At 52.1% G+C, this 20,066-nt stretch overlaps 2 protein-coding genes across 4 annotated transcripts; both read right to left on the minus strand.

The window, feature by feature from the left end:
• Positions 1 to 250: 250 nt before the first annotated feature.
• Positions 251 to 5,530, minus strand: LOC122438884 (histone H2B type 2-E1). 2 transcript variants are annotated; one of them, XM_043464172.1, is made up of 3 exons: positions 4,900 to 5,530; positions 2,716 to 2,940; positions 251 to 521 (listed from the first exon to the last, which is right to left on the minus strand). In XM_043464172.1, exons 2-3 carry the CDS (start codon positions 2,845 to 2,847, stop codon positions 285 to 287), a joined length of 369 nt encoding a protein of 122 aa, XP_043320107.1. In that variant the 5' UTR covers positions 2,848 to 2,940; positions 4,900 to 5,530; the 3' UTR covers positions 251 to 284. The 2 variants fall into 2 exon arrangements, with proteins under 2 accessions (XP_043320107.1, XP_043320108.1); XM_043464173.1 differs by having other exon boundaries at positions 2,716 to 2,880; positions 4,831 to 5,530.
• Positions 5,531 to 5,669: 139 nt separating this feature from the next.
• ABCF2 (ATP binding cassette subfamily F member 2) lies at positions 5,670 to 20,032 on the minus strand. 2 transcript variants are annotated; one of them, XM_043464166.1, is made up of 15 exons: positions 19,881 to 20,032; positions 18,963 to 19,162; positions 14,734 to 14,946; positions 13,904 to 14,086; positions 13,648 to 13,819; positions 12,420 to 12,515; positions 11,045 to 11,147; positions 9,767 to 9,862; positions 9,506 to 9,625; positions 9,325 to 9,414; positions 8,850 to 8,960; positions 7,971 to 8,033; positions 7,642 to 7,770; positions 6,970 to 7,173; positions 5,670 to 6,295 (listed from the first exon to the last, which is right to left on the minus strand). In XM_043464166.1, the coding sequence occupies exons 2-15, from the start codon at positions 19,117 to 19,119 to the stop codon at positions 6,158 to 6,160; spliced, it is 1,875 nt and encodes a 624-aa protein (XP_043320101.1). In that variant the 5' UTR covers positions 19,120 to 19,162; positions 19,881 to 20,032; the 3' UTR covers positions 5,670 to 6,157. The 2 variants fall into 2 exon arrangements, with proteins under 2 accessions (XP_043320101.1, XP_043320103.1); XM_043464168.1 differs by lacking the exon at positions 19,881 to 20,032 and adding an exon at positions 19,349 to 19,624.
• Positions 20,033 to 20,066: the final 34 nt, after the last annotated feature.

The following is a 20,066-nucleotide window of genomic DNA, read 5'->3' on the forward strand; positions in this document are numbered from 1 at the left end:
AACAGCCAGTGGCAGACTCAGGATTCTAACCCAGACTAGGTTGTCCCTCATCTCACCTAAGAACAAGAATGCTGTACATTTACAAAGTGTCACATGTCACCCGTGGGCCCCACCCAGAACGCAGGTTTTAAGAGGTATGAGGTATGCACAAGTGTTTTTCCATCTCAGGGGCGTGACAAGTAGGGACACCCTGCCCCACACCACACCTCACCTCCACGCATCCCTTTTTGAAATCAGAACCACACAGGAGAGCAGTGCAGCCTTTATTAGGGTCGGGCCCCGGGTCACTTGGAGCTGGTGTACTTGGTCACGGCCTTGGTGCCCTCGGACACAGCATGCTTGGCCAGCTCTCCAGGCAGCAGCAGACGCACGGCCGTCTGGACCTCCCGGGACGTCAGTGTGGTTCGGCCCGAGTACTGGGCCAGCCGGGCGGCCTCGCCGGCCAGCCGCTCAAACAGATCGTTCACGAACGAGTTCATGATGCTCATGGCCTTGGAGGAGATGCCGATGTCGGGGTGGACCTGGGGAAGCAGCAGGAGCAGTCTGTTAACAGGGGGGCTCTGCCTGATGCCGCAAGCCCCACCCCCAAGTTGGGGACCACAAAGCCACCTCATCACCCTCTTTCCAGAGGCCAGACAGGTTACTACTGTATCCAAGTTAAAAAAAAGAAGTTTCTCCCAACTGCAAGAGATAAGGAATGCTGCCTCTTTTTTTTTTCTTTCTTTTTCTATTAATGCACTTGCACAGCATTTCGTACCATGGATGCATCATAGTTTATATCACCATCCCTCTCTTCAGGGACATTTAGTGGGTATGCTTTACTTTTTGCTATTACATTGTTTTATAATAAATACATGTCTTTGAACATTGGACACTTGTACAAGCAAGCTGGATTGTTCCTAGAAGTTCCTAGAGGGCTGGTGCACATAACTTGGTAGATCGTTAACCAGATTATTTTCCAGAAAGGGCCCACCTAGGACACACTCTCCACGGCAGACTGGGAGTGAGGAGACGGGGATCTGGGGCTGTCCCATGAGTCCCTGTGGGACCTTGGATGAGGCACTTTCCTCTGAGCCTGTTTCCTCTTCTGTCACACCAGCTTTTTTTTTTTTTTTTTTCACACCAGCTTTTGAACTAGGTGATCCCCAGTAAAACAAACGGGAGGGACCTTATAACAATCCTAACACGTAAGCAGGCAGACACCATTTCTCTGCAAAAAGTAAAAGTAAAGTGAAGTCATTCAGTCGCGTCCGACTCTTTGTGACCCCATGAACTGTAGCCCACCAGGCTCCTCCATCCATAGGATTTTCCAGGCAAGAGTACTAGAGTACTCTACTCCAGGGGATCTTTCTGACCCGGGGTCTTCCGAGATGCAGGCAGACACTTTACCGTCTGAGCCACCCGGGAAGCCCATTTCTCTGCGAAGTGGGAGGGAAGTGACTGCCGACATACATGTCAGGCCAGTGGTGGAGGTGAACGAACACCCTGGCTTCTGGCCCGGCCGCTCCCTCTCCGCACAGCCTCCGGGGGCCACGGATCTGACAGCGGGAAACCTGAGCCGGACCCTGGTCATCACATCCTCTTCCCCTCGAGGTGACCGGGGCAGTGGCCCCCCCTCGACCCGGGAGGACCCGCTCAGCAGCTCTCTTCGGGGAGCCAAGTCCTGCCCCAATGCTGCCCTCACAACTTTGAAGCCGAAAAGCTAGGCTAAGCTGCAGGGGGCCCACTAACACGGGCTCCCACCCCACTTTCATTGGGACCCCGGAGTCTTCTCCCCTGCTGCCCTTTGGCCCGTCCACATGGGTGCAGGGCCCACCCCGTGAGAGTGCTCCCGGAGACCCCCAGCCGTCCAGTCACTCAAACTGGATTCAGCTTATGGGATTTCAGACTGGAGACAAGGTCCATGTCTGAGGTCTGGTCTCACAGTGGTGAGACTCAGGCAGGTGAGAGGAGACCCAGCGCAGGCAGCTCACTGCCGGGCCCAGCTCACTGAGCGGGGCAGAGCGTTGGAGGCCAGGTGCCCCGGGTCCATCAGACACAGCGGATGGGTGCCCTTTGGTGTCTGCGTGAGTCCCAGGAGTAGGCGGTCCTCACAGGTGCGCTGGGAGGCTGAGTGTGGGTTAGGGTTGGGGCTCACCCAGAGTCAGGGCTGGCCAGGGCTGGGGGGCTGGGGTAACCTCCACTGCTCTCAGGTCATGTGACCCAGTCACCCCGCTGAGCCCTTAGTACCTTAGGTTCCTTATCTGTAAGGTGGACCAACCCCTCAGCCCCTCAAAGGCGGAGCGCCGCCCACCTGGGGAGCTCCCCCAAGACCGCAGTTCACTGGAGCCACTCCTCCCTCCAGCCACAGCTAACTCGTCCTCTTGTTTGGGCCCGCACGTCGGGTGCCTGATCACCGTCAGCCCTGCAGTTTCCTGGGGACTTCCTTCACTTAAACTGTCCCACCTAAGGTCCCACATGACTGTTTTGTCTGCCCCAGAGCCCTGTGTAGCCTCTGGACCAGGGTGGGAGCATGTCTGAACCGCCTTCTGCCCACAGGTGCAGGATGGACACTGAGCGGGCCCCCGGGCCTCTGAGATGAAGAGCGACCCCACAAGAGGGGCGTGGGGGGTCCGTGCTGGGAGTGAACGGTGCCCCGGCCTGAACTCCATCCAGGCCCTTCCCAGGCTTTCGCCAGCCCCCGCCCCACGCCCATGGTGGCCCCCCCACGCTCACCTGCTTGAGCACCTTGTAGATGTACATCGAGTAGGTTTCTTTGCGCCGGCTGCGCCTTCTGGACTTCTTGTCCCCAGGACTCCGGCCTCGCCGGCCCCCAGGCTGCTGCAGCTGTCCGTGCTCAGCGCTCATCCTCCTGGTCTTCCCGGCGGCCTCCTCCCACGTCTTGGGCGAATTTTTAAGAGGTCAGCTGCCCGTCCACCTGGAGGGGCTAGGGGCCAGCACCTGGGCACAGGGGTGGGGCCGGGCCCAACCCAATTCAAAACATGCTCTGCGTTAATCCTGAAAGAGCCTAATTGCTCCTTCCTCTCCACTGCCCCCAGGGTTCTCTCTCTGAATAAGCCTCCACCAGCCCCCTTCCCCACCCTTCTATCTCCCAAAATACTTATAACACACGTGTAAGTCACCCGTGTGCTCGCATGTGCTGGAGAGCGTCGGAGTAACACAAGGCCCCCAGCACCGCCCCCCAAGTACTAGTGTTATTCATTCACTTTGTGACCCCAGGGACTGTAGCCTGCCAGGTTCCTCAGTCATGGAATTCTCCAGGCAAGAACACTGCAGTGGGTCGCCCTTCTCCAGGGCATCTTCCTGACCCAGAGATCAAACCCGGGTCTTCTGCATTGCAGGCAGATTCTTTACCATCAGAGCCACCAGGGAAGCCCCTCCCCCCTTCTCTGAGGGCCTACAGTTTAGCTGGAGAGATAAGACTGGTTCGCTGGAAACCATCAGGGAAGGGTGAAAGGGTAAAAGTGTGTGGAACAGAGTTCGGAAAAAGCTTAGTGTGTGTGTGTGTGTGTGTGTGTGTATATATATATATTTTTTTAAAGATAGGCTATAGAAGTACACAATTGATTTAAAAAAAGAAGAAAACTCTGGCTTCAGGAAACAAACGGGGATTTGAAGCTGGTCTGGTAGGACATGTGTGTGCGTGCAGTCGTGTCCGACTGCAACTCCATGGACTGTAGCCTGCCAGGCTCCTCTGTCCATAGCATTTTCCAGGCAAGAATACTTGATCTTGCCATTTCCTTCTCCACGGGATCTTCCCCACCCAGGGACCAAACCCAGGTCTCTTGTGTCTCCTTCATTGGCAGGCTGATTCTTTACCACTGTGCCACCTGGGAAGCCCCTGGTAGGATGGGTACAACTTAACTAGGGAGAGAGGAGATTTTAGTTGGGAGGAAAGGGAGAAAGAAATCAGTGGGTGTGGTTTCAGGGAGGCTTGAACTAACAGCACAAAATGGAGCAGAACCTGAGCCCAGACAGGTGAAGGCAGCAGGAATCACAGCTGGGAGGGCCTGACAGGGAGGGTGTCAGGGAAGGCAGACTGGAGGAAGCCGGAGTGAGAAACACGGGGTGCTCTCCGTGAACATGAGGCCCCTGATGGAGTGAGCTGTGAAGGGAAGCAGGAGAAAAGGTGCTATTCTGCAAAGAAGGTGGTCTCGCTTTGCACCTAGTGTGAGGATTTCAAGTCCTTGAATGCTGTGGTTAAGGAAATTGAGAGCAATGGGATAAGCCCAGGCTGTGGGGAGAAGAGGGTTTTCCCAATAAAGAGGTGGGGAGCCAAATGAGCATCACCTGCCATAGGCGGGCCCGAGCACCCGCACCTCACCAAGCCCCCACACCCCCAGTCCCCATCATTCAGCTGTGGCTGCGTGCCAGAGGTTGGAGGAGCAGGAGGGTGACTCTCGATCCAAAGCAAGGCACTGATTTTAGGCGCTTGTAGAAATGTGTATTTTGTGGGATTTTTTAAACATTTTTTAAAATGTTGAGGCTGAAAAAAAAAAAAAAATGTTGAGGCTGGCCTTTTTCCTGGACAAGCTGACCAGCCTACTGCGTTCCCTTCCTCCAGGCCTGGAGCCCCCAACAGACTTCAGCAGGAGTTCTTCACACAACCAGGCCCTCCCTTGGCCAAAGTAGCGGCTCTTCATCTCTGTTCCCATTATCCTCCTAACCAAGCCTCTGGACACTCAAGGCAGACTGATGAGCCATTTTTCTCTGGGCCCCCGCCTTGAGGCGCAAAGCAGCCAGGCCAGGCCCCTGGGGGTCACAGGGTGGAGTTGGAGTGGAGTCCCTCACTCCAGCCTTGGAATCTCAGGCTAAGCTGCAGGCACTCACCTGATACTCTGTTCCCTCTGCCCAGGGCAGCTCTGGGACTCCATGGCCATCTGAGAAGACCCTACTCACCTTTCAAGTTACAGCACCGATCCCAGCTTTCTGGGCAGCTCCTCACGAGAAACTTCCCTCCCTTTTAAGGTCTCCTGTGTAACCTACCATCTAAGTTACAACTTGGCACCTGATTTATGCCCTTTTCTGTCTTACTGGCTTTCCCATTAGATCGCGAGCTCCTCAGGGGTTTAGACACCATCTGGGACTTTTTTGTATTTTACTGTCTTGGACTATAGTGAGCACTGAGAAACCACAGCTGTGTATGTTTCCCCTCCGGGGGAAACAGGGATGGTCGCTAAGATTTCAGAGGTGAAGGAAGCAGGAAGCCTGGTGGCACAAAGGCTGGATGCTATGCAAAACCCTGGCTTGGACGTATTATTAAAATGGATACAGCGCTATTGAAAATTAAGGCTGTGGATGGGTTAACATAACAAAACTTCTTGTATCCCACCAGGAATACAGCAGCAGCAGCGCTGGGGAGCTCTCAGCAATGTTAATTCCTGGTCTCACCTAGACCTACTCAATCAGAAACTCCGAGTGAGACCCAGCAGTCTGTGATTCAATGAGTCTTCCAGGTGATTCTGACGCACGTTAATGTCTGTGAACCACTGGCCTAAGTAAAGGCATGAGTTCAAATCAGAAGGGAGTTCTCCCAGTGCCCGCGGACAGTCCTCAGCTTGCACCCAGCCCTTCGACTCCCGCTCCAGCTCGTGCTGAGGGCAGGTGAACGCTGGCACCGCAGGGAGGAGCAGGAGAGGACCCAGAGACCCAAGGAGGAAGGCGGGGACCATGGCTTCTTCTTTCTTTATTGGACGCTTTGTAGATGTCACGCAGATCTAAAAGTTACACCGTTAAATAATTATTTAAAAACCGACCAGGATTAAGGCCCTGGTCCAGAGCTCCAAACCAGAAGCAGAAAGGAATGGGGGCGGTGGGCTGGGGGGGTATTCCTCCAACATCACCAGAACCCAGAGAACGAGGATCCTAAGCTTTTTCACAGGCCAGCCCGGGGCGTGGGCCTGCGGGCTGACCCTCAGAGGCCTCTGGCTGCATCACTATCGGGTCAAAACCAGCGAGGAGCTGGCGGGAACAGCCAGCTGAGTCCAGACATGGACACAGTAGCTGGAAGGACAGGAGACGGACAGGTCCTGTCCAGCTGTAGATAGGATCGCAGAGTGCAGCTAAGGCAGGTGGGGGCAAGGGGCTGGGGAGCAGTATTGCAGCAATGCAGGATGCGGCCCCAGGGGCCTGGCTTGGCCGGCCGGCCGGCAAGGCCTCACACATTGTGGGTCCGCCTGGTGGGCTGGGGCTCCTCGCCCACCAGCTTGGACTTGAGGTGCTCCTTGTAGGCGAGGATGTCTCCAGGCCACTTGGTGATTGTCTGCTTCTCACAGACCCAGATTTCCTGTGCAACCTGGACAGCAAAGCCCAGACTTAGTGACCCTGGCCAGCGCCCTTCCCACCCCGGCCAGGAGACTGTTCCCGGCGGACTCTGAGATGAAAAACCCACGAGCTCCCGCCGGCCCACATCCAGCTCTGTTTCACCCCCTCAGCAATCCTGGGGCTGGTCTAATCTAGACACCGTACCCAGCAGGGGGTGGGGCCTTCCAAGCCGGAACCTGCTGGTCTCCCCAAGTGCTAGTTGCCTAGCAGGACCCAGAGCTGTTCACGGCCTCCCTCTCAGCTTCCAGGACTCCACCCCACCTTTCTCACAGCTTCAGAGAGATGACCAGCAGCTTTCTCCCCAGTGACAGGCAGGAGCCCTCTGTCTAATCCAGAGTCTCCTGAGTACAATACTATTTCCAGGCTGAAGAATCCTGGAAACAATAGCAAAAGCACCCTATTCTCTACTCAATTCCCTCCCTGATTTTGGCCAATGATGCCAAGTAGGCTAACTGCCCCAAACAGCTAATAAAGAATTAAAGTATTTCTGTGAAGGCTTTCTAAGTTTCTCCGAGAACCGTAAGATCTGGTCCTCTCCACCTGACGTTCTGTGCCCTTTTCCCAAACACAGTAACGTGGATTCAGTGTCCCCCACGTGCCATGGCGGTGTTCTACCCCCAACCGCCTCCCGGCTGGGAGTCTCACCTGCTGGATGAGTCTGAAGTCATGGCTGACCAGCATCATACCACCCTCAAAGTCATTGATGGCATCTGCCAGGGCGTCAATGGTCTCAATGTCCAGGTGGTTGGTGGGCTCATCCAGGAAGAGCATGTGGGGGTTCTGCCAGGCCAGCCAGGCCAGACACACTCGGCACTTCTGCCCATCAGACAAGTTCCGGATTGGGCTCACCTGTGTGGAACCATGTCATTTATGAGGTCCAAGATTGCCCTCACCACGCATCACGACTCACCTCTCCCCATGGCTTCTCTGTTATTACACAGAGAGCGGGGCTCAGGAAGACCCAAGATCACACAGTAAGACAGTGGCACCCAGCCAGTCCCCCAAGGGCTGAAAGGAACACACCGGGAAGCCTGAAGTCCTGCCTCGGCACAGAGTCTTGACACAGTGGAGCCGTCACGGGGCCTGAGTCTGGATCAGAGGACCCTGTGTTCTCGGTCTCAATTTCCCTTGCCTTTAACAACATGGCCCATCCTGCTAGTCTGGGGGCAAGGGCATGTCAGAGACCAGCACGCAACCCCCCACCGTCCCTTGAGACTTCAGAGCTCCAATCTGTAACCACCTAGAGTAGAGGAAAAAGCAGACGCCCAGCTTGTATCTCCCAGTTGCCTGGGGTCCTCCCACCCGTACTCCCCTGACCTGCTGTTTCCCAGTGAGACCATATCGCCCAATGATCTTCCGCATTTCCTCCTTCTCCTTGATCTCGGGGTAGCATTTCATCATGTACTCCAAAGGCGAGAGGTCTAAGTCTAGCTGCTCTTGTAAATGCTACAGGAAAAAAAAAAGAACTCACCCAGGTGTGCCTAGCGTTCTTCCAAGGCAGCCTGTTGGGGTCCCTGCCACGTACCTCTCTCTACCTCTCCCCAGGCAGCTCTTCAGGACTGCAGAACCACCCAGGAGCTGACCTGGGCACACGCAGCCCTGCTCTCCCACCCTGGGCAATCTCCCGCTCCCCACCAGGACTATACCTGATGGTAACGCCCTATCTTGACATGAGAGTGTTTTCGGATCATTCCGTCTGTGGGCAGTAGCTATAAGAAAAAAAAAAAAAAGAGTAGATGGTGGAAAGATAAGCACACAGACAAGGAAACCTGGTCAGAAGCAGAGACAGGCAGAGAGGGGAAGCAAACATACATTCACACCAAGTGGGACTCCTACAACTTCAACAAACTCCTACAACTTCCTACAAAACAGAACCCGCACCACTTCACAAACTGCTCTTCTGGCCACTCGGAGAAAATACACTGAGCCAGATGTTCTCAGGGGAGGCAGAGACACACCACATGACCCACTGGGTAGTTATTAAAGGACTACTATCCCACGTGCTGAACTATGACTCTCAGGGGTCCAACATACGTTTTCTACAATAAAAATGTTTCTAAATGCACAGCTGCTCCTGTGTTCTTTTTTTTTTTTTTTTTTTAATATATTTATTTATTTTATTTATTTATTTGGCTGTTCCCGGCCTTAGCTGCAGCATGTGGGATCAAGTTCCCTGACCAGGGATTGAACCCTGGCCCCCTGCATTGGGAGCACAGAGTCTTAGCCACTGGACTACCAGGGAAGTCCCTGCTCCTGTGTTCTAAATGCTCTGAATGAAGACACAAGAAGACGGTGAGAGCAGGCCTGGGCTGTCTCTCACAGGCTCTCTCGCACACACACTTCTCCCAGTTTTCTCTAAGAAAATGCCGAAACATCACACTGCCCAGTGATGACCCGCCCCCCAGAGGACGGCTCACTATCATGAGCACGAGGCCCTCCAAGAGCAGGGGCCCCTGCGTGCCGCCCCCCACCCTGACACAGTGGCATCTAATGCTGGAGTCCCATGCTCCCACTTGACACCATACCTCTCCGGTTAGCAGCTTCAGAAGAGTTGACTTCCCTGCTCCATTGGGCCCCACCAGAGCCACTCGGGTGTCGAGATCGATACCGAACTCTAGATTGTTGTAGATGCAAGGCTGAGGTGGGTGGGGGAGAGAAACAGATCCAGGGGTAGGGTGATCAATCCGACTGGCAGAGCAATCTCGCTGAGCCCCCAGTCACCACTAGAGGCGGCTGGAGTGAGGAGGGAGGAAGCTCCTATGGCAGCCCCCTACCCACTGCCTCCACCCACCAATGTGGCTGAACAATGTCCCCTCCAAGTACTTGAAGGGTACCCCCAACTCCTCTAAGGCTCTCAGTGAGGCAACCCAGGCTGCCAGGCCTGAAAACCCCCCAGCACCACAAGGGTTAGTAGATGCCGTCAGCAAATAGGACACTCTTCTCGCCAGCTGACACCTTGTAAAATGTACCCCAGCCTCCCAACCACATCGAAGTACTCACCCCATCTTTTGTATACTTGAAGCTGACATTCTGAACCATAATAACAGGTGGAGGGATCTTGCCACATGGTGGGAAATAAAATGACAGCGTCTAGGAAGAGGATAAAGAGGCATTTATCAAGTCGGGTCCTTCCCTATCCACCTCACGTTAGGCCGCCTAATTCCACCCAACCAGACCCTACCTTGTCGCTCACAACCCTCTCTGTCAGTCCGGACGCCATCATTTTCTGTAGCGTCTTCTCCTTGCTCTGGGCCTGCCGGGCCAGCTTGGCGCTGCCATGACCGAACCTAGCAATGTAGTTCTGAAAGAGTGCAGAGATGGGGCTTGCGTGTGGGCAGGTACCCCACGATTCATCTGAAAAGAGGGTAAAGGACTTCTCTAGCCCCTCACCTCCCCAGACACCTTCCGTCAGCTCTCCCGGAGGACAAGATCCTGGCCCTACCTTCATGTGTGCAATCTGATCCTGCTCCCAGTGAAACCTCTTCATTTGGTTCTCTTCCAGCTCCAGCCGTGTCTTCACATACTGATCGTAATTACCCTGCAGGAAGAGGCACCAGGAGAGATGGGCAGCGTTAGCCTCGGCTCTGGGTCCTCATTCGGGGGGGTTCGAGATGGTACCTGACTTGGCCCTGGCTATGAGGTGGTGCAGCGGGGGAAGAGGAAGTGTATTAAAAAAGCATATTCTGGGACTTCCCTGTTGGTCCAGTGGTTAAGACTCTGAGCTCCTAATGCAGGTGGCCCAGGTGAACTAGATCCCACATGCTGCAACTAAGACCCAACAGAGTCAAATAAATAAGTATTTAAAAAAAAAAAAAAAAAAGCATATCTAAATCTAGAAGCTGAGGTCTTTTCAAACTGTGTGCCTCTCCTTCCTAGAGCAGGGCTCCAGACTAAATCCTCAAGTTAGCCATAAAGACACCCACTGCCCAGGCAGGAGCCCTGAAAACCACTGTTGTACTGATCATCAAGAGGATCACAGCATTCCAAGGGCACGTGCATCCCTTCCCCACCTGGAGAGGCTGAAGCCCCAGTCAGGCCACAAGAACTTCCTGCAGGTGGGAAGACACCAGAGCAGTCAGATTTAGGACCTGGCAAACCCTGCACTATCGTGGTGTCTATCTGCAAACACCCAGACTCAACCTAAACATCCATCAAAGAGTCTGACAAATAAGTTACAGGATAGCCAACGCAATGGAATACCATGCAGTCACTGGAAAAAAAAAGGGGGACACTTTAAATATACTCATATGGAAAGTCGTCCAAGACATATTAAAATTTAAACACAACTGACAGAATCGTGCCTTGTGTACGTAAGATTTTTTACAAATGCTTGCAAGTACATGTGAAATTTCTGAAAAATTATGTAAGAACTATTAATACTCCTCTGGTGAGTACAACTATGAATAAAGAGGACTTCTATTTTTCATAAGTAGCTACTCAAGAAGGCAGAGGGCAGCAAGGCCTGCCTGGGCACCGTGGAGAGGCAGCCTCTCTGAATAAGGCAAACATACACCCTGTGCACAGGCTGCCAATCCGTGGCCTATGGCCTGAAAGCAATTACTTTGGGACTAAAATAAAACAGACTGCAGAACTCCCTGTCCACATCTTTTTATAGCAATAGGTAGAAAAGGGCTGCTAAGTCAATTTTTTTTTTTTAAAGGAGAACTTCAGGGAATCAGGAAGCACAGAGGGTACTGTGGAGAAGCTGGGGCCCACTCACCGTATAATACTTCAGCTTCTTGTTGTGCATGTGAATGATGTTGGTACAGACACCATTCAGGAAGTCCTGGGAATGGGAGACGAGGACCAAGATGCGCTTAAAACTGCAAAGCCAGAGAACCAATCAGGGAGGAGCTCAACACAGTAGACAGTTCACAACAGGGGAGGTGAACGTTGGGCCCAGAAAACCTTTATCCTTTCCCACCCTTATGCCTGAGCGTCCTTTAGATTTTCTGGCCAATTCCCTGCTCTCAGCACCTAAGCTGCCAGTGCTCAATCTATGTATAAGGCCAGTAGATGCTTTTCAAAGTGTGGTGAGGCAGTCGAAATTCCTCAAACTTTTGTTCTAACTTTCAAAAGAATGGAGTGGAGATGGCAGTAATAGTGATGGTAAAATAAAAAAATGTGCACAAGCACCCATAAACACATCTAAAGCCAGTGTGGAGAACTGGAATGGGTACAGTAAAAATCACCAGGCTCTCCTTTTCATATTACTATCTTCATAGCTCAGTTGGTAAAGAATCTGCCTGTGATTCAGGAGACCCAGGTTCAATTCCTGGGTTGGGAAGATACCCTGGAGAAGGAAATGGTTAACTCACTCCAGTATTCTTGCCTGGAGAATCCCCATGGACAGAGGAGCCTGGCAGGCTACAGTCCATGGGGTCGCAAGAGTCGGACATGACTTAGCAACTAGACCACTTTTTATAAAGAAGGTACCAGGTCACTGCAGAGACCATGGAAAGCCTTCTAGAACTGGGGCAACTTTCCAGGTTATCTGGCTCTCAAGCAAAGGACCACGGCCATATGGGCTATTTTTCTCTTTGTCACTACATCATGATCTTATATGGGAATCCCTGTTTATATGATATAAACACAATTAAGAAAAAATATTATCTTTAACAAAGATATTGTATTTTAAACAATAGGAAAGAGAGAAACAAAGAAATTCATATATTGCAGACTAAACAAAAGCTAACAGAATGGCCCACCCCAAAGGTGGTTACTGGGCTCTGCTGGCAGCCCAGTGGCATAGAACCAGCCTGCAACGCAAGAAACATGCATTTGAGCCCTGGGTGGGGAAGATCCTCTGGAGAAAAAAATGGCAATCCACTCCAACATTCCTGCCTGGAGAATCCCACGGACAGAGGAGCCTGGCGGGCTAGAGTCCACGGACTCGTAACGAGTCGGACACGACTGAGTGACCAAACAAGAACAAAGGTGGTCACCACCTTTTCAGTCTGGTCTTCCCTCTGGCCTCACTTTGGTCGATTGCTCACTGCTCTAGTATCACTGCGGGTCCTGGGTGTCATCTCCCCTGGACTCTGCTCAGCCCCTCCCTGAGAACCTGACCACTTCCCCCCAGCCCTGCCTCTTACGTCTTTAGCTCTTCTTCCAACCACACACAAGCATCGAGGTCCAGGTGGTTCGTGGGCTCGTCCAGGAGCAGCATGAAGGGTCGAATGAAGAGGGCTCTGAAGACAGGAAAGGAGATAGAACCACTTCAGTCTACTGCCTGCTACACAGGAGGGGATGGCCTGCCTGCTACCTGCAGCTCTGGTCAGGCCTGCACTGAGTCCTGAAATCAACTCTAGGATCTATACCTCAGACAAAAGGTGAGAAGTAGGAGAGAAACCAGAGATGAAGGGTGGGGGTTAAAGAGCAGAAAACAGAGCTGAGAAGCAGAGGGAAGATGCAGCTCGGAGATAAGGCTGTAAAAGTCTGTTATGAGTCTATAAGTCTCTTACACTGAGGTTGGTGACCATCAGGATACACAAAAGGATACAGAAAAAGTACACTGCCAAAAAGCATTCAGGTGAAACCTAACTGGTGGGTTTGTTAGACTCTAGCAAGGAGGCCCAAGAATGTTCTTTTCTTAGATGGCATCTCAAGACAGGAGGAACAAGGGGACAGCACTGGTCCCACCCCTGCAGTCACCACATCTGCAGCACTTTTTAGAACCCAGGTTTCTGGACGTGACTCCAGCATAGATGTGAAGAGGCCAGGAAATCCGTGTGTGTAAAAGCTCCCTAGTGAACTTGAGGCTACAACTCCTTGCCAGCATGTGAAGCCAAGGCTCTTATGTTTCAGGGCACACTCAGGCAGCCTTGCTGAAAGAGTGTATCAAGCCTCCCCAAGGCTCTGTGCAGAGATGGGTGGGGGAAGGAACCACTATGTGACTGGGGACTTCTTGGGGGAATCAGTGCGGAAATGACAGCCTACAGAAACTGGTTCTGGGTCGGGTCAAGAGAGAGCAAGAAGGACAGATATCCTAGCAGCTAACAATTTATCTTTATACAAGAATTAGAAAGGCTGGAGCCCAAAAAGGGGGAAGGGGAGAGGAGTCAAGAGGAAAGAGACAGACCCATCCTCCCATTTACCTAGAGCTGGTCCCAGGATTCCTGAACACGGTGCTGGAAGTCCAACAAGGACCACATGGGTCAGGAAGCTCACTCCTTAGCTCATGTACATCATCCCCGCCCCTCCACACTGTTGGTATCTGGCATGGACGGACCACTGACCCCTGTTCTAAATAGTTCTGCGGGAGAGAGCACCCAACCCTGAGGAGACAGGGTGCCGTGGAGGGAGGTGGTGGGGGAGACACACCTGGCGAGGGCAACCCGCATCCTCCAGCCCCCGCTGAAGTCTTTGAGCTTCTTGCGTTGCATGGCAGGTGTGAAACCCAGTCCGTGCAAGATCCGCGAGGCTCTCATCTCCGCCTTGTCAGCATCCAGCTCCTCCAGCCGCTCGTAGAGCTCTAAGAGCTTCTCACACTCCGCTGTGGACGGTGCGTGGCCGGTGAGGCTCCCAGGGCCTTTCCCGGGGGGGAAGCCACCCCACGCCCCTGGGTCTGGAGCCCTACCGTCCTCGTGAGCCAGCCGCTCAGCCTCCCTCTCCAGCATGGCCCGCTCCGTGTCCACTTCCATCACACACTGCAGGGGCGTCTTGTCACTAGGGGGCATCTCGCGAGTCAGATGGTAGATGTCAATGTGCTCGGGGATGGGCACTTCGCGTTTCCCAATAGCAGAGAGCAGCATGGACTTTCCTGAGGGGGGCAGGCGACAAACACGCAGAGGAGGGGACACTCAGCACAGCTCCGCCTGTCACTGCCCTACCTCAGTCCCTCCACTCCAGTCAGCCAAGTCCACTCAGTCGCTCAGTCGTGTCCGACTCTGAAGCCCCATGGACCGCAGCATGCCAGGCTTGCCTGTCCATCACCACTCCCGGAGCCTACCCAAACTCATGTCCACTGCGTCAGTGATGCCAACCACCCATCTTATCCTCTGTCGCCCCCTTCTCCTCCCACCTTCAATCTTTCCCAGTCAAACCAAGACCTCCCCGTTTTTTGAGTCCTTTCCTTCCTTTCATTCATTCAAATCCTATGACTGCCTCCTCCATGGGACACGGTTCTGCCAGGTCCTGTCCCAGCCCTCCTCTGTGAAGTCTGTGCACCTACAGACGCTTCACACACCACTCCCACCCACTCCTACCCACTTCTCCAGCACCTACTGCCTGCAACGACTCACGTGGTACTTATCACATGACTGCTCTGTATGGGTAGGTGGGCATATCTGGCTCCCACCCATATTGCAAATGCTCAGCTTTGTACATAGCTGGTAATAAGGAAACACTTGCTGAGCAACAGATGAGCCAAGGAGAGACAGCTCCCACCTCACTTTCCAAGGGCCTCACCAATTCCATTCAAGCCGATAAGGCCATAGCGACGGCCTGAGTTTAATTCCAGTTTGGTGTCACTGAGCAGCTCTTGACCATGGAAGGTGAGGGAGAGGTTTATGATGTGGGCATCGGTACTATTGGGGTGAGAGGCGAGGACGCCAGTGACAGCTCGAGCAGCAGCTTTCTTCATTTCGAAGTCCTCCAGCTCCTTGGTCAGCAAATCCACTTCTGGGGACAGAAGAGAAAAGCAGTCTGGGAAGAGGGCTGTGAGACAGGCTTAACTCTTACATAAAAAGGCACGTCTTGGGGCATCTGGGTGGCTCAGTCAGAAGGGCATCAGACTTTTACTGTGAGGGCCGAGGGTTCAGGCCCCTGCTTGGGCATTTATGGCTTTATCCCTTCTTTAAGTTACCACATATTAACACATAAAAATCCAAAGGCTGAATGAGGCGTGTCCTGAAGGACCAGGGCTCAAGATCAGGTTGAGCTGACTCAGATGTTTCACAAGCTTTAACAGGGTGTACACTACATGTAGATTGGCCCTGGTATCCTGCTTTTGTGGACATTTTTTACTTCACAACTTGTCCTTTTAGTTCTAACCTCTCTTGTTCTTAGATGATATGATGTATGGTAGCAATGGCTAGAACTCCAAATCATCCTCCATGAGTATGTATTAAAGAATTAGCTGTCGTTGTTCAGTCGCTGAGTCATGTCTCACTCTTTGTGATCCCTATGGACTGTAGTCCACCAGGCTCCTCTGTCCATGGGATTTCCCACGCAAGAATACTGGAGTGGTTGCCATTTCCTTCTCCAGGGGATCTTTCCAACCCAGAGATCGAACCCATGTCTCTTTCATGGGCAGGCAGATTCTTTAGCACTGGGCCATCAGGGAAGCCCCCAAGTTAGCATTAATGCTTCAGAGAAAGCAGATGCTGTAGAGGTGCAGTTCTCTTCCTCCACAACCTACAGAGCCTCCAGGTGCTAATTCCAAGAAGCCATACTGCCTGGAAGGGACCAGTATGAGAAAATACAGAGGGGTCCAGGGCAGTTCTGATGGAGGAAAGGAATTTAAAAAGTCTCCTTTCTACACAGTTGAGTCACCAGGCTTCTCACAACCCCATTTTGTGCCAATCCCTGTTCTAGATCTTGAGCAGACAGTGTAGAGAGAAGTTTATGATCTAGATAAGGAGTTAGTAAACTTTTTCTTAAAGGGCCAGATGGTAAATATTTTAGGGTTATAGCCCTACTAGCAAAATCACAACTATTACATAAGCATATCCATTACCATTTGAAACATAACCACTTTAAAAATGTAAAAAACATTCTTAGCCCGGGAGGGGGTGGCTTACAAAAAAGGCTGGCTACATTTGGCCAGCTGCCTGCTTTTGTAAATAAAGTTTTATTGGGAGACAGTCACACCCAACATTTTCATGCTGTTTATGGCTGCTTTCCACCACAATGGCAAAGCTGAACAGCTGCATCAGAGACCATATGGCCCACAGAGCTGCAAATATCCACTATCTGGATCTTTACAGGAAAAGTCTCCAGACTGTATCTCCATGTGCTCAGGTAAGAAGATCAAAATTAAAGGAAAGCTACACAGCCAACCCTCTGTATCCATAGTTCTGCATCCAAAATCATGTTTAATCCAAACGTGGATTAAAAAAAAAAGCACTCCACAGAGTTCCAAGTAGTAAAACTTGAATTTGCCACACACTGGCAACAATTTCGTAGTATTTATGTTGTATTAGGTACAGTAAGTAATCTAGAGACATGCCAGGTTATATGCAAAGACTACATACACCATTCTCTGTTAACAGTCTTGAGCATCTGTGGATTCTCATATCCACAGGGACCCTGGGACCAAACCCCAGCAGACACCGAGACACAGCTATATAACTTTTCTCTTGATCTTTTCCAGTTTACAGCATCTATGACCTAAGTCATCTCCTTAGCTTTAAAAGTAAGACTTATACTTCACTGTCTTGGCTTATAGCATCCTAGAAAACAGGCTCAAATGATAAGTGAACAGCACTGAATAAATGCAGAAAGGATTCTGGAATAAACTTCATCAGAAGAAATACTGCAGACTTCATAAGCAGCCCCTTTCTATTCATTTTCCAAACAAGGGGGGCAGCTGAACTCTAGTACGCAACCTAAAGAGTCTCACATTCGAAAGAAGGTTAGTAGTCTGTCACAAGTCACTTTCTTTGATATTTCTTGATCTTTCCGTATCTCACTACCTAAAGACCATGTAGCAATGGTAACTATCAGGTTGGAGAATTAATTAATTCCAAACTCAAAGGAGAGAGCAGACCCAGTCTTGTTAGAGAGGACAGATGATCCATTAGTTATGAAAGCAGAAATGACCCTGGGTCCCTGGCAATAAGAAATATTTTCAGAGAGAGAGCTGAAAAAAACCCAGATTTTATATTTCAGAACAGTAGCTCCCTGAGGAAGAGGGTGAAACCCAAAGCTCCCTTATGACTGAGTTAGGGGTAGTACAGTTGGGTTTGCCCTGACAAGTTCTGGTTTTCTAGGGAGAAAGGCAAAGAAGTTTGTAATGGGAACTGTTGACAAGAGTCTCAAAGTGGGATTCGGTTGTCTACTTTTCCAACTCATCCAGAAAGTACTACAGAATTGAGGCTTAACCCCTGTTCCTGAGACCCTAGAGGGAACCCTGTTTACTTGTCAGATCACAACTCAGCCCACTCGTTCCCTTTTACCATTTTTACCTTCCCATCTCTCCACTATCCTGGCCAGGAAGAAAACTGCCTGACTTGACTGCACTAGTCCTCCCTCATAATTCTTATTTTGGAGACAATTCCTACCATTTAACTCTCTCCTCGCAATCATTTTAAACCCTGTTGTTGTTGTTTTTTTTTTTTCCGAATTCCTGTCTTTCTGTTGCAGCTTGCATGAATAATTCTCTCCTCTTCCAACTTTACCTAGTATCTCTGTCTGCAAGGGTAATCATGCAAAAAAAGAAGTATTACCCAAGACACAGTCCCCGCACTCAAAGATCAAACAATTCAGATGGAGAAACAGATACAATGAAGGTAACGCTGGGACTCCCCTGGAGGTTCAGTGCTTGGGACTCCACACTTCCTCTGCCGGGGGCACGGGTTCAATCCCCCAGTCTAGGAACTAGGATTCCATATGCCGTGTAAGTACTGGGAAAAGAAAAAGCAACCCTAGAGATCGTGCGTGCGTGAGTGCGTGCGTGTGTGTGTGTGTGTGTGTGCGCGCGCGCACAGTCAGTTGTGTCCAACTCTTTCCCACCCCAAGGACTATAGCCCACCAGGCTCCTCTGTCCATGGGATTCTCCAGGCAAGGATATTGGAGTGGGTTGCCATTCCTTCTCCAGGAGATCTTCTCGACCCAGGGACAGAACCTGGGTTTCCTGCATTGCAGGCAGATTCTTTACCATCTGAGCCACAGGGAAGCCCTGGATAGATAGTACAGGGATATAAGGAATAGCAGTATTACTGAGGTCAGGCTTGACAGGGAAAGATTTTACCACCTTGAGCTGGGCTCTAAGAAAAATGTCAAATGTAGCTAATACAAAAATTAGAGTATAAGAACCTCAATGTGTAAGTGGACAGAAAAGTGGTGACTATTCAGGGGACAACAGCAGTCAATAGAGAAGGCCTGTTTCGAGAGCTTTTGGGGGCAAGGAAGAAGGCTATGATAGATAGCCAAGAGCCTGGAATATTCTTTATCACACTTCCCTGTTTCCCCATCTAGACTGCAAGTTATCAGAGGAAAGACCATGCTTATAGTGCCTCAGTATTCAGTGATCTTGTGTCTAATACTTGAGAAGCGCTTGTAACAGAAATGCATCTCTTTGCCAGGAAAAACCCATAAAACAATTCATATGTTTCTGTCTTGCTGGTACAGTCACTGCCCCAGGAGGACAAGAGTATCATGTGGCAAACAGTCTGGTACACTGCCTCCATGTGTAGAAATGAAAATTCAGAAAGGGGCAGGGAACTGACCTCCAAATCTACAAGACAGGGCGACAAGGCAGCACAACGCTCATGTTTGCTCACCACTGTGTATGTGAGAACTGTGTTCAGGTTCCTTGATCAAGCTCCAACCCTACTGGTTCGGCTCATCAGGAAAAGTTTCGTGGCACCAGATACACTCTCTGGCGCCTCCAGCATCCCGACTCAGATTCCGGCAGGGGCATCCACTGGGTCCCAGCAACCATCCCAGCAACCCACCTCTCTCCCTCTATTCACCTGTGGTCTCTCGGCCATTGGCCTCATTTCTCTCCTCTGCCACCTGTGGCTCTGTGATGGCATCTCCGTTTTCTTCATGTCCTTTTCTGGGCCGCTGTCGGGCTTTGGCAGCTTCCTTCTTTTTGGCTGCCTTCTTCTTAGCCAGGTCGGAGGGCATGGTGATGAATCACAGGGAAACCGTTACTGTTCTTCCAGAAAGCCTGAAGGAAGGCAAACACCCCCAAATTCTAAACTTCCGCACAGTGCCTGGGCCTTGTGCTCCATCCATCTCAGGAAATCCCTAGCAAGCTTCTGATACCCAGCTCCGCCCCAGCCTAAAGTCGCTCCCAACTTTTGTTAGGATGTTTCCAGCCAGTTCGGCTTCTCGGCCGCTCTTCCCATCTCACCAGCTCTTCCCTCGGGGCTTTGTCCACCAATCTCCACGGACGGCCTCGCTCTGGAGACGCTCCTCCTTTCAGGGCCTCCACTTGAGGGACCGGGTTCTGCCCCTCGGCACAGGTCCCCGGTCTCCAGTTTCCCCACAACTTGGCGCTCCACGCTCCAGCCGGCCGCCTCACTTTTCCCGGGCTCCCTCCCTCCCTTCTGCCTCAGGCCTCCTCCCCGTCTTCACCCTCCACACCACCCGGCCGCCGAGTCCAGCTTCTTCCCGGGGCGCCCTCGTCTTCCCCCCCACCCCCCGTTGTGAGTCCCCCCCGGGGTCTCTTCATTCGCCACCCACCACCACCCCTCCAAGCCTCCCCCAGCCTCCGCCCGTCAGCTTCTCCCTCTTGGCCCCTTCTCCTCCCTTGCAGTCGCCTCCATCCCAGCCCAGTCCCTCCTCCCCCTTCTCGTCCCCCCCCCCCCCGCCGCCTCACCCCCTCACCGGCCGGCACCCTCCCCCGCCCCCGCCTCCTCCCAGCGCCCCTTCCCCCAACTCACTGGGCCTCGCCGCTCGGCCTCTGTCGCAACAGAGCGGCTTCTTGAGCTCCTCCGCGTGCGGCCGGCTCACCAGCCAATCACGGCCTCGCGCGGCTCTCGTCGCGCCGCCGCGCAGATTCCTGGGAAGTGTCGTCCCCCGGCCACCGCTGCTGAACCTGAGACCGGCTCCTCGAGAACTACCGCGGA

The sequence above is a fragment of the Cervus canadensis genome, chromosome 3, assembly GCF_019320065.1.
Source record: "Cervus canadensis isolate Bull #8, Minnesota chromosome 3, ASM1932006v1, whole genome shotgun sequence".
Classification (NCBI taxonomy): domain Eukaryota; kingdom Metazoa; phylum Chordata; class Mammalia; order Artiodactyla; family Cervidae; genus Cervus; species Cervus canadensis.